Source organism: Dipodomys spectabilis, unplaced genomic scaffold (genome assembly GCF_019054845.1).
Source record: "Dipodomys spectabilis isolate Male_0828 unplaced genomic scaffold, ASM1905484v1 ptg000772l, whole genome shotgun sequence".
Classification (NCBI taxonomy): domain Eukaryota; kingdom Metazoa; phylum Chordata; class Mammalia; order Rodentia; family Heteromyidae; genus Dipodomys; species Dipodomys spectabilis.
In genome coordinates this window covers 26,687-47,160 of record NW_024871449.1, presented here as the reverse complement: position 1 = coordinate 47,160, position 20,474 = coordinate 26,687, and the positions used below count along the sequence as shown (strand labels likewise).

Genomic DNA, 20,474 nt, shown 5'->3' with positions numbered 1-20,474 from the left:
ATGGGCAGTTGGACTCAGAGCCTGGGGGAAGGGTGATGAGTATGGTAGGTATGGGGGTAGGGAAGGCAGCTAGGGTGAGGATGTGAGTTGAGTTTTGGGCACTGAGGATGCAGCCTCCCTACCTGGACTTGGAGAGGTGGGCAGCTCCTTGAACCAGGGCTAGATCGCAGCTCCACCTTGTGGTCCATTGTGGTAATTGCATGCTGGGCTGTCTATGCCAATCAGCCTAGAGGCCAGGCCAGCTTTGAGGTCCCCCCCTGGCAGCCTCCTACCTATGGGGCTGGTTCTCTGCTTCACAGGCTATGTGGGAAGCATCAGGCCTGAGGCACAGTTCCCACTTGCACCCACCCCCACCCCCACAAGTTCCTTCCCTTCCCTAGCTCCTCCTACTGCAGGCCAGGCTCTGCATCCTACTTGTTTCCATGTCACTACCCTTACTTGCCCCTCTGTAGAGTGGGACTGATAAGAGGCCTTAAGCAGAACCTGTGTGTTGGTACCACAGTACCCAGGGAAGTGCTCAGTGCCTGAGGCCACTTGATAAGGCTGCCAGATTAGCAAGAACAATGATAAAACCCAGGATGTTCAGGTAACCTTGACATGGCACAAGTATGTCTCAGGCAACGTGGGGCCTCTCCTGAAACTTGATTTGATGTTTGTCTGAAATTCAGAATTAAGCCAGGTGACAGTGGCTGTAATCCTAGCTACTCAGGAGGCTGAGATTTGAGGATCAAGGTACAAAGCCAGCCCAGGCCTGAAAGTCTGGGGCTTTTATCCCCAGTTAACCACCAAAAAGCTATAAGTAGAGCTGTGGTTCAAGTGGTAGAGCATCGGCGGCAGGGGGGGCACTAAAGGTCAGTGTCTAGGCCCTGAGTTCAAGCCCCAGTCCAGGCACACATGCACATCCACACCCACGCAGGCAGACAGTGGGACAGGGCTATCAGAGGGGTCCCCTGAGAGAGGGTGGCACAGAACTAAACCCAGAGGGAGTCAAGGAAGGCCAGTGAGGAGAACAGCTCCAGTACTCCCCGAATTGACACAGAAGGTGTGAGGTGGCTCTGCATGGCGGCAGGCAGCTAGGGCTCTCCTGATGGTGTCGCATATTCGCAGCGGAGTGAATGCCCAAACCAAGAACGGTGCCACGCCCCTGTACCTGGCGTGCCAGGAGGGCCACCTGGAGGTGACGCAGTACCTGGTGCAGGAGTGCGGCGCCGACCCGCACCTGTGTGCCTACGACGGCATGAGCCCGCTGCACGCCGCTGCGCAGATGGGCCACTGCCCGGTCATCGTGTGGCTGGTGAGCGAGGGCGGGGGTCAGGGCAGCCCCGGGGGCGGGGCCGGCACGGGCCCGGCGGGGTCTGGCCAGAGCCCTTCTCCACGCCCTTCCCTACCTAGGTGAGCTGCGCCGACGTGAGCCTGTCAGAGCAGGACAAGGATGGCGCCACTGCCATGCACTTCGCAGCCAGCCGCGGCCACGCCAAAGTGCTCAGCTGGCTCCTGCTGCACGGCGGCGAGATCTCGGCTGACCTGTGGGGCGGGACCCCTCTGCACGACGCTGCGGAGAATGGGGAGCTCGAGGTCAGGGCACCCCCCCCCCCAGGTGCTCGGGGGGCGGGGCCATGTGGTGAGGCGGGGCCTAGCGGCAGGGAGGGATGAGATAGAAGAGAAGCGCCTGGGGGGCGGGGCCTAGGGACAGGTTGGGCCTAGATAGGAGAGGGGAGCCTGAGGGGCGGGGCCTAGGGACAAGGAAGGCTGGGTGGAAGGGAAGGGTTCTGCGGGGGCGTGTCCGATGCTTGGGGCGTGGCCTAGGGACGGAGGGCATGTGATGAGAGAGGGGCGTGGCCCAAGGTGGAATGGGCGGGGCCTCGGGACAGGGCGGGCCGAGATGGAAGAGAACTAGAGGGGCGTGGCCCAAGGTGGTGATGGGCGGGGCTAGGGAACAGAAACGGTCTGGGTGGAGGGGCGGGGCACAGGGAGGGTCACGGTGCCCGCTGCTGGCCGCTGCCCACTGCCCCCCGCGGAACGTGGGGACCCAGCTCACAGAGGGGTCCCCACCGCATGCTCCGGCAGTGCTGCCAGATACTCGTGGTGAATGGCGCAGAGCTGGACGTCCGCGACCGTGACGGGTACACAGCCGCAGACCTGTCGGACTACAACGGCCACAGCCACTGCACCCGCTACCTGCGCACCGTGGAGAACATGGTATGACCCTGCGCAGGCCCTCTGTTATCAGATCTCATCTCACCCCAGACCCGAGTCTTACCCTTTTACCAAGAAGGAAACTGGTTCAGAACGGCAGCGCCCTCGCCCAAGTGACACACGGTAAGTGCCCCTGACCACTTCCCGGCAGGAACTGAGCTCCCTCCAGTTCCTGCCCGAGCTGGCTCTGAACCGCGATCCTCAGAGGATTACAGGCGAGAGCCACTGCCCTTGGGCTTGCCTCTGGATTTCGGGGAAGGGGAACATGGAGGGCCAGAGTGTTCCTGACAAGATGTAAGTCTGGGAGAAGTCGAGAGACACAGGCTGTGGGATCCGGCCCAGTTCCTTCACCTGCCCATGTGTTTTAGCTGATTTAATGGCCATCTCCACCCTCTGAGGCAGGGAGTCCTAGTGTCGCGGTTTCACAGATGGGTAAACTAACTCTATGGGTGACCCAAGGTCACCTGGACAGGAAATGGCAGAACCTAGCAGTCTGGGCCAACAAGGAGTGCATGCAGCACACACACACACACACACACACACACAAAGCTGAATCTAGGATCAAGACTGCTAGGCTAGCTGAGTGCTGGTAGCTCATGCCTATAATCCTACTCAAGAGGCTGAGATCTGAGGATCACTGTTCAAAACCAGCCTGGACAGGAAAGTCCATGAGACTCTTATCTCCAATTAACTGCCAAAAAACTGGAAGTGGCATTGTGGCTCAAAGTGATAGAGATATAGCCTTGCGTAAAAGAGCTCAAGGACAGCACCCAGGCCCTGACTTCAAGCTCATGACTGAGAAAAACAGAAGTGTAAGTCCCACAATGGACAAAAAAGTGCTAAGCCAGTACTCTACCACTGAAGTGTGCCTCCAGCTTCCCCTACTTAAAAAAAAAAAACTTGAGACAGGATCTTGATAAGTTGTCCAGAGCTGACTTGAATTTGTAATCCTTCCGCTCCAACCTCCCAAGTGGCTAGTATTAGAGATGTGATGTGCATCAAATTGCTTAGTGTGAACTCCCTTTTAACCACTACACCACACATTTGCTTACTTCATAGCTGGAAACTCATGTGACTCTTGTCAATTATTGTATCATGGTTACTCAGCTGTGAAGGGATGCACAGGGCCTTGGAGTGGGGTGTGAAGATGTGGGTGCCACTGAATCCAGGGCTCCACCCCACCTGGTGGAACACCTGCTTTAGGCAGTAGAGGAGGAAGAGAATGGACCTTAGACGCTGACCAGCTCCAAGGCATATCTCCTGGCCATGGGACACGCTTCTCCTCCCCCCCTCCCCCCATTGTGGGGCCTGAACTCTGGGCCTGGGCACTGTCCCTCAATTCTTCAGCTCAAGGCTAGTGCTCTACCACTTGAGCCACAGCGCCACTTCTGGCATTTTCTGCTTATGTGGTGCTGAGGAATCAAACCCAGGGCCTCATGCATGCAAGGCAAGCGCTCTACCACTGAGCCACCTTCCCAGCCCAAAATATTCTTTTTGGGGGGGAGGGGGAGGGTCAGTCATGGAGCCTGAACTCTGGGCCTGGGTGCTGTCCCTCAGCTCTTCAGCTCAAGGCTAGCACTCTACCACTTGAGCCACAGTGCCACTTCTGGCTTTTTTCTTTTTTGCTTATGTGGTGCTGAGGAATCGAACCCAGGGTCTTATGCATGCAAGGCAAGCGCTCTACCACTGAGCCACCTTCCCAGCCCCTTGGGACATGCTTCTAAGTGAGGCCTGGAGGGTAGTTGGAAGATGGCCTCTAGCCCCAGCCAACACATGGGGATGTGTTCTGGGTTCTGCAAGTCCTGAGGTCAGAGGCTGCAGACAGATCAGAGGATGGACTTTCTCCCCAAAAGGGTTTCCCCCAGAATGTTAGTGGTCCACAGGTAGTGAGCACCCAGTCACTGCGTGTTAAACCCAGTGGAAGTTATAAAAACTCTTCCTTGCACCCAAGATGGCTTCCTTCCAGCTTAGAGAATCTGTATCAGTGCTGTGGCTGCAAGAGGTGGATCAGAGCCCAGGGCCTTCCAGCACCTTCTAGAGCCTACCAGGCTGCCACTGCTGGCCATCATACAGTGCCAGCACCATACATCAGACTGCCAGATACCACTTCCAAATGTGACGTCATCTTTACCATAAAATTAATACTCTCCTGGGTACCATGGGTGGCACTCACTTTTAAATTATTATTGTCGGTTTTTGACACTCATGGGGCAAGGAGCACAGTTATTCATCCACAGAGTGGGCAGGCCAAGTGTTGAAGGTCACACAGCTAAGTAAGTGGGCAAGAGGACATTTGAAGCCCTTGTCCCAGACTGGAGCTCCTATGTCCCAGTCTCTGTCATCTGTCACCCAAGAGGACAAGGCTGGATGCCCTCAGTGCCCAGCAGTGTTGGCCAAGAAAAGAGCCTTCAGCCTGTCCCCAAGTCATGTGCTGAGGCTCCCCCTGGGCTCATGGAGTGGGCAGCAGGGCCTGAACTAGGTGGGGTAGTCGAGGGCAGCTGGTCCCCTCACCCAAGCAAGGCCCAGCTGCAGCAATGACAGATCCAAGCCACCAAGGATGCTGGCCCAGAAAAGGCAAACACTCCCGAAGAGCCCCTAATTACAGGGCCAATGAGCGTGGCCGCCCGAGAGCCGTTACCTGGTACCAGGCTGCCTCCCTCTCCCGAGGGGCCTGTGACACTTCTCAGGCAGGGAGGGGCATGGGGCAGGGAGGAGTCAAATCTGGGCAGGAGGCAGCGGAGCAAGCAGGCTCACCGGCGACGGGGACAACATGGGCAATGTAAGCAGAGCCCCTGCCCCAGCCTGCTCCCAGCCAGAGGAGGGGGTCAGAGTCGTAGGGGGAGGGAGGGTGACAGGCTAGGCAGACTGATTGGAAGGGGGTACTGCCCATCGCAGCTCAGCTAGACCACTCTGGCCACACCCTTTTCCTAGGGGCCTACCGGAACACAATCGGACCATGTTCTAGTGTTGGGAATTGGCAGATTCAGGGCTGGTGGGGGTGGAAAGGCTTTCAACTAGGCAATCGGGGCTGAGTCTTCCTGGCCTCTTCCCTAACCCACTGCAGCCCCTGAGCCTTCTGCCCACAGAAGCACTGGAGCAGAGGCCTTCTGCCTACTGATAGGGAAGAAGAGCCTGGTGTCTAGCTGTTTTCACTTTGGAGGTTCAGCCTAGCACCCTTTCTCAACCTACCTGAGCAGGGAGGGGTCTGAGAGAGGTCTCCTGAGACTTCAGGTTCTGTGGCTTGGGGAAGCTGGGCTCAAGGCTTCTGAGAAGACCCTGCAGCTCTCCGATAGGAAAAGGATGTGAGAGGGAAATGGCTGAGCTGAGCTCACCCAGTGAGCGCACGGTCTGGGCAGGACCTTCGTCGGGTAGGCGCTGGTCTGTGGGCTGCCTGGTGGCCCTCACGGCTCCTCTGACTCCCCTTCAGAGCGTGGAGCACCGTGTGCTGTCCCGCGATCCATCCACAGAGCTGGAGGCAAGGCAGCCTGACTCTGGCATGTCTTCGCCCAACACCACCATGTCAGTCCAGCCAACAAACTTCGACCTCAGCTCGCCCACCAGCACACTCTCCAACTATGACTCCTGCTCGTCCACCCATTCCAGCATCAAGGACCGACGCCCTCCCCGAGGTGAGTGGGCCAGATGGGAAGAGAGGAGGGAACCAGTCCGCCAGGCCTTCCTTCCTGAATCCTGCCCTTAAACACAGGGAGGGGGCTTGTTCATGTGCATTCTACACATATATACATAGCTTCTTATATATACCCTGCCCCACAAAACCCACATGCACCCTGAACAGTATTCATTTTTCTCACCTAGTCACATCCAGTAGTGCACACTTCAGCATGTGCACATACAGTGTGCATAGGACTGCAAGGCACACGAACAGACTTGTGCCGATTTATGCACACGTCTACTACATCACACACAGGCACAAAGCTTTCTGCTTCCCTACTTCAGACATGCACACACACCCCATGTCCACAGATTGGTGCACACATATTCACATAATATGGAGAATCATGAGCAAATGTGACAGGTTAAAATACACAAATCCACAAAACCTTCAGAAAGCAACCAACGCGTGTACACACACTGAGACCACACCCTGAGCCTAGGTGTCCATCCACTGCAATGTCTGCCTCCTGCCACCAGGTGGCAGGCCTGCAGAGAGCTGGCCAAGAGCATTGCCAAAGTTGGGTGTGCCCATTCAGACTCCTGCCACCTGCTCTGCTAGATCTGCCCTGAAGGGCCGCCCCCTCTCCATCCAACAGACGCACACTGGAATAAATATAGGGTTGCAATAAATATTGGGCTGTCCAGCACTGCCAGAGGCCACAGCGGGCCATACTAAGTATGGGTCCTGAGCCTGCTTTGCCTTCCAGTTTGCCCCCAGATAGTGTGAATTCTTAGTTGTGGGGGACTTTACTTTGGTTCTAGTACCAAGGCCTGGGCACTGTCCCTGAGCTCAAGGCTGGCCTCTCTACTTGAGCCACAGTGCCACTTCTGGCTTCTTGAGGGTTAACTGAAAATGAGTCTCACAGATTTTTTCTTTTTTTTTTTGGGGGGGGGGGTCCGGTCATGGGGCCTGAACTCTGGGCCTGGGCACTGTCCCTCAGCTCTTCAGCTCAAGGCTAGTGTTCTACCACTTGAGCCACAGCGCCACTTCCAGCTTTTTTCTTTTTGCTTATGTGGTGCTGAGGAATTGAACCCAGGTCCTCATGTATGCAAGGCAAGCACTCTACCACTAAGCCACCTTCCCAGCCCATCTCACAGATATTTTTCTAACTGGGCTGGCTTCCAACCATGATCCTTAGATCTCAGCCTCCTGAGTAGTCAGGATTACAAGTATGAGCCAAGCCTGGCTCTGCAAACTCCTAAATCCAGTCTTCCCTCTGCTTCCCCAGTGCTTCCGGGTGCAAGGGCTACAGACATACAGAGCTACATGGACCTGTTGAACCCGGAGCTGGGCCTGCCTCAGGGCAAGAAACCATTTCCACCCATGTTCTCTCAGCCGTCCCCAACCCTGGGCTCTGAGATGCCCCCACCACCACCAGGCTACCCAGCTCCGAAGCCTCCTTCTGGGGTGCTGGCAGCTGACATCTACCTGCAGACCAAGAACAAGCTCCGCCACGTGGAGAAGGACACCTTTAAGAAGGAGGTAGTGACCTGCCTCCCAGCTGTGGGACTATGCTGATGTGTGTGTGGGTGGAGGGAAGCTTTTCTGGCTGAATCCTGGTCACAGGTGGCGGCCCCTGGACCCAGGGCATACTCAGTGAGTTGAAAGTCCTGGTCCCAGACCCATGAAGGCTCAGGGTTGTACCCTGAGTTCAAGGGGCTAAGACAAAGCCACTGCCTGCAGCTGGGGGCTGGCACGTGCTGCCTGTTGAGTGCAGGGCTGTCTCAGAATTGACAGAATGAATGTGGACTGACTTGCAGACACGCCCATGCCCACAGCCGTGGGCTCAGGTGGATGTGTCTTCCAGATAGGAGATGCCCCTGGCAAGGCCTGCCAGTGAGGGCTAGGGGGAGAGGCGAGGGAGCTGGACGAATGCTACCAGGACCCAGCACCCAGTGGCCAGGACTGCTGACAGAGGAGAAGCTGAGGCCACTCCCACTTGCAGCCTGAGCTCTGGGGGGTGGAGGAGTCAGTGGGGAGAAGCAAACGGGAAGGGTGCAAGCTAGGGGTGCAGGTGATTTGTGGGGCGCAGGAGGACCCAGGGTCTGCTGGCAGAGCCTCGGGGGCAAGAGAGGGGCGGACAGCTCCTGGAGTCTGGATGGGAAGTCGAGAGGGTCCTATGTATTGGCCCAAAGAGATGGACTAAGGCTGGCCTGGGAACAACCCGAGACCACAGGTGGCCAGGGATGGGGTGTTGACCCCTCAGGCTCCCCAGAGTCCCAGCCGCAGGCAGGCCTCGTCGGGGTGGAGCTCAGTACTATTTGCACAGGTGAGCCAGACCACAGGTCACCAGACCACTGGGTGGAGGAGGCCCGGGACTGGGCGGCCTCCCTGGGACTGCGCGCTCGCCCACTTCCTGCCATCCCAGAGTCGATTCCCTTTTGATCTCTGGACCAAAGGTGTGTGTGTGGGGGGGGGGGGGGCGGGCTGCAGAGGCCTGGGACCAGCCCACTTTCCCCGTCGGGCCTGGCGAATGGGCCCTGGCCAAGCCGTGGGACAGACACTCCAAGCCAGCGCTCACCCCTGAGCCCAAACGCCCAGATCCTTGTGATCCCCGGCGCCCCTCAGGGAGTGCGTGCGTGCCGAGCTGCAGGCGCCATCCACAAAGGGCCCTTTGTGTGCCCGCTGCGCCCCCCACGCGGGCGCCCGAGCTGCGGGAGGAAGCAGGGTCGTGGGGCCCGCGCTCCGGGGTACTGAGGGGGCCGCCTGCCCCAGAAAACAAATCCAGCGTGTCGCGTTTCCTTGCAACGTGAGCCTGGTCAGCGGGGTGCGGAGGGGGGGGGTCCCAGGCCACCGCGGGGACGCGGGGACTGCAGCCCCCCGGCCTGGCCACTCTGCCCGGGCCGCCCCTCCCCGCGCGCGCGCCGGGCTCGGCGGGGGGCGGCCGCGGCTCTGTCACCCGAGCCCTCCCGGCCGCCCCTGAAACCCGAGGCCTGGGCGCGGGTGTGGTGTCGCTTACTCGGACGGCGGCGAGGGTTTCCAGATGCGGGAGGGAATGGCGGGGGCGTGACCCGGAACCCGGGAGTGGGGACCAAGAGGAGAGGTCAGGGCCGCGTCGGTTCTCCAAGAACGAGGGCGGGGGAGGGCGCGGAGGTCGGGGTGCTCGGGGCCGGGCGGGGGGCGTGGCCACACCTGGCCGGGGGCGGGGGCAGGCGCAGTCCCAGCCAGGTGTGGCGGAGCCGTTGCGCCCCTGTAGCATCCCGGGCCGGGCCGGAGCGGGGGGGGGGGGGGGGGGGGGGGGGGTCCGCCCGGGATTGGCGGGCGCCGGGTGATGTCAGGCCGGCGGAGCTCATAGGCGGGCGGCGCGCGGGCCGGCGGTAACCCGAGCCCGCGGATCTGGTAACGCAGGTGTCGGGTCCGGGCCGCCCCCGCGCCAGGTGCACTGCGGGGGCCGCCGGCACAGCCGCAGGTAGGAGCAGCCCCGGGCCCGGCGGCCTCGGGCTCTGGGCAGAGTCGGAGCCTGCCAGGGCTGGGTCCTCGACGGGGCGGCCCTGGGCCCGAGACACCCCCCCCCCCGGAGGGACGTGCGTGGGTCCCGCGCGGGGAGCGGGGTGCGGCGCGAGCCGGCGGGCCGGCCTCGGTGGGAGCCGCCGGCCGGGTCTGCGGCTCCCCCTGGCGTCCGGATTGGCCACTCCGCCCCTCGGTCCGCCCCTTCTGGCCTCAGCGGGGCCCGGGGCCCTTGGCCGGCGCCCAGAGCCCCTCCCTGCAGCGTGGGCCGCGCTGGCCCCTCCACGCGGCCCCGGGACCCTCGCCCCATCCCGCCCCGCGCCGCGCGCCGCCTCGCGTCCTGGCGGGCCGCCCCGCTCGACGGCCGCCGGCCCCGCCCGGTTCCCCAGCGAGGGAGGGGGGCGCGCGATCGGGACCAGCGCCGGAGCCCAGGGTCGCCGTCTTCCCGCAGCCGAGCTCCCGCGATCGCGATCGCCACAACGGGCTGCGGAGGCAGGACTCCGGCCGCCAGCCCCACGCCCTCAGCAAGCAGCCCAGCACCGGGGACTACTACCGCCAGCTGGGCCGCTGCGCCGGGGAGCCGCCGGACGCGCGCCGGGGCATGGCGCACAGCGAGGAGGTGCGTGCGCGCCCGCCGGCCCCCGCCGGCCGCCCGGGGCCCCGGCCCGAGGCGCGCGCCTCACCCGCCGGCCCCTCCGCTCCCCCGCAGGCCGCGCTGCTCCCCGGGAACTACGTGCAGAACGGCTGCGCCGCGGACCCCAAGGCCACCTGGGACCTGCCCCCGCCACCGCCGCCGCCGCCGCCCCTGCCCGAGGCGGGGAGCTCGCCGCCGCCCGCCCCGCCTCTGCCCCTCGAGGGCGCGGGCCCCGGCGGCGGGCAGCGCCGCTCCTCCTCGTCCACAGGCAGTGAGTAGGGGCGGGAGGAGGGTGGGGGCGGCGCCGGCCGCTAAGTGGGAGGGGAGCCCTGACACCGCCCCCTCCCCAGCTCTGAGTGCTCACCCCCCCCCCTCCTCCGCGCTCCTCCTGCCAGCCCCTTACCCCTACTGGACCCTTAAGGGCTGGCCTGGGGTTGCCTTATTTTCTGCCAGAGCAGGACTGGACTGCAGTGGCCCTGGGCAAGTCCACTCCCCTCTTTGGGCCTTCTCCTGTAGGTTAGAGAGGGTCCCAGCTCCAGCGGCGTGGGGGTCCCCCGGGGGAAAGCTGAGTGGAACCAAATTTTTGAAGGCAGGACCCCTGGTGAGCCTTCCTGCCCTCCTCTGTGCTCAGTTCCTCTCCCTCTCCTCGTTTCTTCCGCTGCTTCTCCATGCTAGCGCCGGCAGGAGCCCTCAGACAGCACAGCCAGGGTCCCTGGCCTCGCCGGGGTCGCGCTGGTGAGCCTCTGGCCTCACCACAACTCCCTGGGTGTCTTTTTTGGGGGGGAGAAGGGGGCTGGTTTGGAACCTGAAACATGCTAAGCACACACTAGTACTGAGCTACACCCTGACCCTGGATTTTTATTATTTTTATTTTGCCAATACTAGAGCTTGAACTCAGAGCCCGGGCGAAGCCTCTGAGCTTTTTATATTTTTTTGCTCAAGGTTGGCACTCATGACTCTCCTGCCTATGCTGGCAGGAATCTCGATCCTCACATCCCAGCCTCCCCGAGTAGCTCCGATTACAGGCGTGAACCATTGGAGCCCCACCTGGATATTTTTTTTTATTACTTTATTGCTGTATTAGAGGTGATATACAGCAGGGTTACCTTTACATTCATCAGGTAATAAATACATTTCCATCCTTTTGTGTAGTACAGCTGGATTTTTAAAAAAATTCTTTTTGGGGGGGTCCAGTTGTGGGCCTGAACTCTGGGCCTGGGTGCTGTCCCTCAGCTCTTCAGCTCAAGGCTAGCACTCTACTACTTGAGCCACAGTGCCACTTCCAGCTTTTTCTGCTTATATGGTGCTGAGGAATTGAACTCAGGACCTCATGCATGCAAGGCAAGCACTCTACCACTGAGCCACCCTCCCAGCCCTGGATTTTTTATTTTTTGTCGGTTGTGGGGCTTGAACTCTGGGCTTGGGCACTGTCCCTGCACTCTTCAGCTCAAGGCGAGCACTCTACACTTGAGCCACAGTGCCACTTCTGGTTTTCTGAGTGGTTTATTGGAAATAAGAGTCTCACGGACTTCCCTGCCCAGGCTGGCTTTGAACCAACCATGATCCTCAGATCTCAGCCTCTGGAATAGCTAGGATACAGGGTGAGCCACCAGCGCCCAGCTTGGATATTTTTTTTTTTAAGAGCAAAACTGGTGACCAGGATTCTCAAGTGCTTCTGCTGTGGTCTGTGGGACAGTGGACTGTCCTGCCCTCTAGGTCTCGGACGGTACCAGTGCCCCCTCCCAGCCCACAGAGGTGCCTTCCTCACCAGTCCCTCAACACAGGGAGCATGCTCAGAGCTCCGCGCCAAGCTTCATCTGTCTGACTAGGAAAGTGGTCCTTATGGAGCCAGAGCCCTAGCTCTAAAATCAGTTGTCCTTTCTCTTTCCTTTACAGCAGGTCCACCCTAGGAAAAGAAAGGAAACAGATAGCCCTTCCCAGAAGAGGCTGGGCTGGGTGCCCTAGTAGCCCCAATGCCAAGATGCCCCTGTGCAGCCTGCGGGGAGCTGGCGGGACCACCCCTGTGGGGGCCCTAGAGCAGGCAGTGCCAGCGGCACAAGAACAGGAAAACTCCTCCTCTGCTCTCCCCCCTTCTGCCCTCCCAAGCTGTCCCTGTCTCCCCCCCCCCCCAGCCCCTCTCCCTCTTATAACTTTTCTGTCACTTCTCTCCTCTCGGTTCCTAGAAGTAAGAGTCCTGAGGAACAGGAAGAGTGAGTAGCTGCTCGCCAAGGCTCCCAGCTGAGGCTAAGGCGCTGGGTGCGGGAGAAGGCTTGCCCAGGGCAAACCGCAGAGGGGGCCAGGGACTTGAGGAAAGGGAAGGCCGGGGCCAGAGCCAGGGGATCTAATGCTCCGGAGCAGTCCCCCCTCCACTTCTGTCCCTCTCTCCCACCACACCCATGCACGTGCCCCTAAGCACCCTGTGCTTGGTGGAGGATCTTGCCAGCCACACGGTTGCCCCCTCTTTTTGTGGTATGCTCTGGATTGCCAGCCCTGATGTCCAAGTGCTTTTGGCCCATGTTGTGCTTTTCCTCCAGACCTGACCCCTTCTTCAGGGTTCCAAAGACAGCCCTCCCATTCACCTCTGCCCGCCAGCTTTTGGGGGGGGGGGGAGATGCAAACTATGCCCAGCTATTTGCATGCGCACCTGCCTGACCTTCCTTCCTGTGTGCTGTCCTCAGGAAGCACCTCCTTCCCGGGTCCCTCAGAGCTGAGCTGTGCTTCGCCATCAGTGTGCTCCCCCGCTTGCAATCAGTGTGCCTGCTCGTCTGTCTGGAGGGGGGGAGTGGAGGGGGTTCAGATGGGTGCCAAAATGCCAGGGTCCTGAATCTATGACCTCAGAGGATCGCCCGTGCTCAGTCCAAGGGTCACTGGGCTTTGCTGAGGCGGGGAGAGGGCCAGAAGAAGACTCCACCCTGGTGGGGCCGGGCAAGGGAACCGGGGACAAAGGTCAAGTGCTTGGCCCGGGGTAGTGTTTTGGAGCCCGCAGTCGGTGGCTGGGCGGAGACCTATGCCAGAGTCTCCAGGGCCAGCCCCAGAGCCATCATGAGCTCCCAAAGGCCTCCAGGCCGGGTCTTTCCACCCAGTGAGTAAGGGGGGGAGGGGCTGCCATGGACAGGAGCTGGGGGACCCTGGGGACCCTGAGATCCAAGGACCTGCCTTGGGGCTCCAAAGGGCTCCACCTTTCCCGGCTTAGAGGGGCATCTGGGGAAGGGGGTGTCAAGGGGCATGTGGGGGGGGGTAGCAATGCCATCCGGCCCCCAACCAGCGCCTCTTCTGCGGGCAGGCACCAAGTCTTTCAACATGATGTCCCCAACGGGTGACAACTCAGAGCTGCTGGCTGAGATCAAGGCAGGCAAGAGCCTCAAGCCCACCCCGCAGAGCAAGGGGCTGACCACAGTGTTCTCCGGCAGCGGGCAGCCAGCCTCCCAGGTAGGCGCCGGGCCGGCAGGGCTCCCCAGTGCCCCTGGCGGGCCCTGTGCTCAGCACGGCCGCTGTGCCCTCCCGCAGCCCGACTCACCGCAGCTGCCGGTGTCTCCCACGCCGTCTCGGCCCAGGAGCCCCACCCCGCCGTTTGCGGGGTCCCAACCGGTGCTCAACGGCAGCTTGGTGCCGGCCCCGCCGGCCACTCCTGCGCCGGGTGTGCAACTGGACGTGGAGGCGCTCATCCCCACCCACGACGAGCAGGGCCGGCCCATCCCCGAGTGGAAGCGCCAGGTGATGGTTCGGAAGCTGCAGCTGAAGATGCAGGAAGAGGAGGAGCAGAGGCGGAAGGTGGGTGCCTGCTGGGCTTCCCGTAAAGCCCCGGGGTCTGCATGGAGCCCAAAGCTCTCAGCCGCCCGGCCCTTCACCCTCCTGCCTTTGGAGGACGGTTGGGGTTGCTGGATCCCTGCTGGGGACTGGTCGCAGCAGCCCGCCCTCGGGAGATGTTCCTGTTTACCAAACTCTAATGCGCTCTGAGCTCACCTGGGACCTTGTTAAAATGCCCCAGCCTGGCACCTGTAATCCTAGGTACTTAGGAGGCTGAGATCTGAGGGCATAAGTTGGAATCCAGTCTGGGGTTTGGCTCAAGTGGTAGAACACCAGGCTGGAGCAAAAAAAAAAAAAAAAAAAAGCTAAGGAAGAGGACTTAGGCCCTGAGTTCAAGCCCCAGTACCATACTGGCACAAAAAGATTTTTTAAAAAAATCCTATTCTGATTCATGATTCAGGATGGAGTTGGGCAGATTCCTTGTTTCAAAGCCCTGGGTGGGGCTGATGATGACAGTGGTTGTCCAGGGTGATCTTAGCTAGACTGACTCGGCTCTGTCTGCATATTGCCCCTGACTGCTATGGGTTTTGAGCCCTGTCCAGCCTTGGTTTCCACATCTGTAAGATGGGCTGGTCAACACTAGTTCATGCTACTCATTTTTCCAATTAAGTGTTCCCTAGCCCCCCCTCCTCTATACACACCGTGCATACTACACACACACACACACACACACACACACACGTTGTGTTTTCCAGGTATTCATAGTGAATATATCAAGGCCGGTTCTCAAAGTAGCTGTGAAGAGGAGGGAGGTGGTGTTTCAACTAGGAGAAAAACTGGGGAGGGATGTGAAAGTGATCTCTGGAAAGACAAATAACTGTGCTTTGTTGCTCACACTGGGTGCTGTGACCATAACCATAGGGGTCCAGGGCTCTGAATCAGCTGCCCTGTTTGGGCTGGGGAAAGATAAGACAGTAAGTAGTAACATCTTGTTGGGCACTGGTGCCTCATGCCTCCAGTCCTAGCTACACAGGAGGCTGAGATCTGAGGATTGTGGTTCAAAGCCAGCCCAGGCAGGGATGTCTAAGCAGTTAACCACCAAAAGGCCAGAAGTGGAGCTGTGGCGCAATCAGTAGAGCACCAATCATGAGTGAAAAAACTAAGGGACAGTACCCAGGTCCTGAGTTCAAGCCCTAGATTTCCCCCCCTCACACCTCAAAAAATTAAGTCTTGGAAGAGGAGCAGGAGGTGGCTAGGGGACATGTGGAGTGAAGAGAAGGCTGTCGAGATGGGGGTGATCTTGAATCAGAGGGTATGTAGCTCTAGGACCATACTCTAGGGGACTGAACTGGAGAGGTCAGTGGCAGTCAGGTTAGCAAGGCCTGGCCAACCACCTGGATGAGAATGGATGTTTTAAGTCAGGTGCTAGTAGCTCACACCTGTCATCCTAGCTACTCAGGAGGCTGAGATGTGAGGATCTCAGTTCAAAGCCAGCCCAGCAAGAAAGTCCGTGAGACTCTTAATCTCCAATAAGCCACCAGAAAACCAGAAGCGGTACTGTGGCTCACCTGGTAGAGCGCTAGCTTTGAGCTGAAGAGCTCAGGACAGCCTCCAGGCCCAGAGTTCAAGCCCCACAACCGGGGAAAAAAAAAAAAAGAATGGCTGTTTTGCTGGAAAATGGAGAGCCCGGGACAGTTAAATGGAGATGTGAGGTCTTTATAACTGCAGCGGGTGTCAGGGGTGTGCAATGTCTGGCCCTTGGGCCATACAAGACCCTATCATTAGGTATGGGATGAGACAGACTCATGTACTTATCAACTGTCCACAGCAGCCTGTAGTGATAATTATGTATGGCATGGAAGTTACATTATAAATATCCAAAGGAAGCCAGGGACGGTGGCTCACTCCTGGAATCCTAACTACTCAGGAGACTGAGATCTGAGGATTGTGGTTCAAAGACAGCCATGCCAGGAAAGTCCATGCGACTCTTATCTCCAGTTAACCAGCAAAAAATGCCAGAAGTTGGAGCTGTGGCTCAAGTGGTAGAGCACCTACCTTGAGCAAAAAAGCTCAGGGACAGCACCATGCATGCCCTGAATTCAAGCCCTGGGACTGGCCCACACATATAAAAAACTTAAAAAGAGGAGGCTGGGAATGTAGCTTAATGGTAGAGTGCTTGCCTAGCATGCATGAAGCCCTGGGTTCGATTCCTCAGCACCACATAAACAGAAAAAGCTGAAGTAGTGCTGTGGCTCAAGAGGTAGAGCGCTAGCCTTGAGCAAAAGCAGCTCAGGAACAGAGCCCAGGCCCTGAGTTCAAGCCCCAGGACGGGCAAAAACAAACACATAAATAAAGAGTGGCTTGACCTGTCCACAGAGGTAAAACACTGACCACTGAGACAAGCAGGGCTTGAGCCCCAGGGAGCCTGAGGAAGGGTTGGCCGTCAGGTTGCCTGGGGTAGCTCCCTGGGGTTCTGGTCAGGAAACCGTCGGCCCTGGATAGTGGTCAGCTTCAACGCCTTTCGCATGTTCCTTGGGTGGTGTAATGAGCCACGGAGCCAGGCCTGGAGACCCCCACACCTGGCGGCCTGCCCGCCCTGCAGCGGCGCCAGCAACCAGCACTGCCCCCTACCGGCGACCAAAGCGAACACCGCCCGGAGCCGAAGCCCGCCGCCGGCCAGGCACGGGGCCGGTGCCCGCCAACCAGCCCCGCGGAGCCATTACACCACCCGGGACATGCAAAAGGAGCCCCCGCTGCGGCGGGAGCGGGGCCAGAAGGAGACGCGCCTCCCTCCCCTCTCTTGTCTCCCCCGCCATAGCTGACAGCCGCCAGCGCGTGCTGCTACCCGCCAGAGGGCTGGAGGTACTCTCACGAGTACAACGCCATCCTCGGGCCCTTCGGCGAGCTCATGACCGAGGCCGACGTCCTCCGCATCGAGCAGCAAATCGAGAACCTCCAGGTGCTGCACAAGGCGCAGAGGCTGGAGGCGCGCCTGGAGCAGCTGGAGCTGGAGCTGGAGCAGCTGCTCCCCATCTCGGCCGCGCTGGCCGCGCCGCGCTTCACGGTCGACCCGCGCCGCATGCACGGCCGCGCCGCCAGCCTGCCCGCCTGGTGCAGCAAGATCTCCGCGCTGCTCAAGAGCATGGCCACGCTGCTGGCCACGCTGGGCGGCCAGCCCGCGCACCTGGCCGAACTGCTGGCCGCTGACACCGGCCAGCCGCTGCCGCCGCTGCCCGACGCGCCCTCCAGACCCGGGCCGCTGTGCCTGGGCCGCTCGCACGCGCTCAGCTGGTGCCGCGAGGCCGTGGCGCGCGAGATCCTCGAGTGCGGCGTCTCCGTGCGCCGCCTGCGCGCCGCCTACGAGCTGCGCGCCCAGGACGCCGCGTGCGCGTCCACGCCGGCGTTTACGTCCGAGTCTACGCCCCCCTCCGCGTGCTCGCCCATACCTGCGCCCACGAGTGCTTCCGCTCCCGCATTTACGTCCGAATCCCCGCCCGCCTCCGCGTGCGCCTCGTCGCCCGCGCCCACGTGCGCGCACGGCCTGCAGCACGAGCTCCCACACCCCGCCAGCACTCCAGACCGGGAGCCCATTCTGGAGGAGGACTACGTAGCTGCCGGCTCCGGGGAGCCAGACGCCGCCGTCGCCAACGGCCTGCTGGCCGCCGGGGAGCCCCCAAGCACCCCCGAATCTGCCGAGACGCCGGATGGCCAGGACGCGCTGCTGGAGTCCGAGCTGGAGCAGCTGGCGAGCAGGCCGCCGCTTCCCACCGAGCTTCCCGGCGTCCAGGACTACATCAACATGCGCAAGGAGCGCATCGTCTACCTCTTCCTGGAGCACTGGCGCAAGTGGACCTTCCGCGGCCCCGGGCACCAAGCCCAGGCGCGCCTGCGCAGACTGCTGCCGCGCGTGGTGGCCGCCGGCGCCGTCCCGGGTCCCCAAGCCCCCGACGCCGTCCCGCAGCCCGCGGCCCGCGGCCCCGACGGGCGCCTCCTGCACTTGCTGAAGCAGCGGCAGGTGGTGGGCCGGCTGCTGGGCCGCTGGCGGAGTCTGCTGCGGCAGGTGCCCGCGCGCCAGCCGCGCGGCCCGGGCCTGGGGCACGGCGTGTACTGGCCCCAGCACTTCCTGCCGCCCCTCGACGGCGGCCGGCCGCGGCGCTACGACAGCCTCACGCTCGACCTCTTCATGCTCGGCTACTTCCAGCTGCTGGAGATGAGCCTGAGCCGCGAGGAGCGCGAGTTCCGCCACCTGCTGTGCTACGAGGTGTTCGACCGGCTGGGCAGCCACCCGTGGGAGCGCATCCGCCGCTTCCACCGCGCCGTGCTCGAGGAGGTGGAGGCCGGCCGGCGCGGCTGGAGAGACGGCTTTGACGACCTCAGCCGCCAGTTCTTCGGGGACGGCCCCGAGGCCGAAGCAGGCCCCCGGGAGGAAGGGGCAGAGGAGAAGGAGAGGCGCCAGGACGAGGAAGAGAGGGGGCCAGGGGAAGAGGCCAGCCCCGCCCCGCCGGAGGACCCGCCCGAGGGGCAGCCCGAGACCCCGGCGCCCGCGCCGCAGCCCCCGCCCGCCGCCCCGCCGCCGCCCACCTCCGGCCCGCCGAGCGGCCCGGGCCCCGCGGAAGACCCCTTGGAATTGGTCTCTGAGATGGGCGAGTTCAGCAATGAGGACATCTGCCGCTACATCGATCGCAGCTTCTCCTTCTGGAAGGAGAAGGAGGCAGAGCTCTTTGAGATCTGAACGGGAAATTCAGTGCTTGGTCTCACGCATCGCAGCCCAGGCTCCATGGCCTGTCTGAGGCCCCAGGCCGGTGCCGAGCGGCGTGCCGGGTCCTGCCGCCCCAGCCTCTGAGGCCCCCCGCAGGCCGGCTGTGGGGCCTCGGGACAGACAGGGCGCGGCACCTGGCAGGACAGGAGTTTCCCTGTGGCCTGGGCTTTGGCATGGAAGCAGCAGCAGAAGTGGGCCGAGCGAGGGACGGGGGATCTCCCCCCGGGCAGTGTGGCTGGCCCATTCTTTCCTCCCGTGTGCTTGGTTTTCACTGAAGTTAACAGCTACCTCCGTGGCCACCTGTGCAGTGTTCCGTGTGATGTGCAGCGTGTGCAGACTCTTTCTCTTCTGTATCGTCCAAGGAAGGAATAAAACACTTTGCCTTGGGCTGTGTGTTGGATGTCCCCCATGGGCCACCCCGTGTCATTACAATGAACGGGGCAGGCACGGGCCTCTTGTGAGTCAGTCACAGAGAAGCCCTGGGTGCCAGCGCCTCTTTAGGCTGGTTAGGAGTGGGGTGAGGGCTAAGTCTGGGTCTGTCCAGAGATGCTGGGTGATGGGACTGGAGCCATCCACCCACCTGCCCTGTGGGAAAGCAAACTCGGGCCCTCTGGGGCCCAGCTGCTGTGTTCTCTGCCCCCTTCTACCTTCTGCACTCAGCTCTGAACTTTTCCGCCACTGCTCTTAGGCCACCAGCCTGAGCCACTAGAGCGCTACTCAGGAGGTTGAGATCTGAGAATCCCGATTCAAAACCAACTTAAGCAGAAAGTCTGTGAGACTCTTACCAATTAACCAGCAAAAAGCCAGAAGTAGAGCTGTGACCCAAATGGTAGAGCACCAGCCTTGAGTGAAAAAGCTAGGGGATGCCCAGGCCCCATATTCAAGCCCCAGTGTGCACACATGCATGCGCATGCGTGCGCGCATGTGCACACACACACGGTGGGGGATGTCTCTACCTGTGGCCACATAGGTGTTCTGTTGCCCACGCTCTCCAGTGGCCCCATACCTGCTGGCCCACACTTGTCCTAAGCTTTGTGGTTTTTTTTTAGGAGGAAGAGGAGGAGGCCCGGCTGGCCAGCCTGCCTGCCTGGAGACGAGATCTCCTGCGGAAGAAGCTGGAAGAGGAGAGGTGAGCTGGCGGGGGTCAGGATGAGGCTGGTCTGGCAGGGTGTCTTGATGGTTCTTGAGGCCTGAGCATCAACTAATGTTGTCTCTTTCCTCTTCCAGGGAGCAGAAGCGGTAAGTATGGGGCTGCCACCCCTTCTCCGCCTAGTATCAGAAGCTTGACCTATTGTACCCTTTCATCAGCCTAATCTTGGGGATACGGGATATCCTGTCAGTCATTTCAGACCTTGAAGCATGACCTCTCTGCTCCCAGTGGTGTCTAATTCCCTCACTCTGTCTCTTAACACCTGTCTCCAAAGTCTAGCTGTTGTGCTTTCTTTCAAAATGATCCACTTCCACCTAGTAGTCCATCCTTCCCACCCTGCAGTGAACCCAATAACAGAATCAATAACGTTAATTATCTGTCCCTCTAAACATAGTTTCTGCACTCAGTAATCTGACCCAGTGCTAGCCAATAAATATGATATGAAGCCGGGCGCTGGTGGCTCAAGCCTGTCATCCTAGCTACTCAGGAGGCTGAGATCTGAGGATTGCGGTTCAAAGCCAGCTTGGGCAGGAACGTCCGTGAGACTCTTACCTCCAATAAAACCACTAGAAAACTGGAAGTGGTGCTGTGGCCCACGAGGTAGAGTGCTTACCTTGAGCTGATGAGCGCAGGGATAGCACCCAGGCCGAGTTCAAGCCCAACCAAAAAAAATATATAGAGAGAGAGGGGCTGGGAAGGTGGCTCAGTGGTAGAGTGCTTGCCTTGCATGCATGAGGCCCTGGCTTCAATTCCTCAGCACCACATAAGCAGAAAAAGCCAGAAGTGGCGCTGTGGTTCAAGTGGTAGAGCACTAGCCTTGAGCTGAAGAGCTAAGGGACAGCACCCAGGCCCAGAGTTCAGGCCC

The 20,474-nt window shown here is 60.5% G+C and overlaps 1 protein-coding gene across 2 annotated transcripts in view; it reads left to right on the top strand.

Annotated features, from left to right (window-relative positions):
- Espn (espin) overlaps positions 1-20,474 on the top strand; it is a 35,545-nt gene that overhangs the window by 13,247 nt on the left and 1,824 nt on the right. The window contains exons 3-13 of one of the 2 annotated variants that reach the window (XM_042672793.1): positions 1,108-1,294; positions 1,393-1,575; positions 2,068-2,199; positions 5,624-5,825; positions 7,101-7,375; positions 9,771-9,938; positions 10,029-10,224; positions 13,237-13,382; positions 13,461-13,724; positions 19,509-19,588; positions 19,687-19,698. In XM_042672793.1, coding sequence (XP_042528727.1) covers positions 1,108-1,294; positions 1,393-1,575; positions 2,068-2,199; positions 5,624-5,825; positions 7,101-7,375; positions 9,771-9,938; positions 10,029-10,224; positions 13,237-13,382; positions 13,461-13,724; positions 19,509-19,588; positions 19,687-19,698 — 1,845 coding nt within the window. The remainder of the gene's footprint in view (positions 1-1,107; positions 1,295-1,392; positions 1,576-2,067; positions 2,200-5,623; positions 5,826-7,100; positions 7,376-9,770; positions 9,939-10,028; positions 10,225-13,236; positions 13,383-13,460; positions 13,725-19,508; positions 19,589-19,686; positions 19,699-20,474) is intronic. The other variant, XM_042672792.1, reaches the window with a different exon arrangement.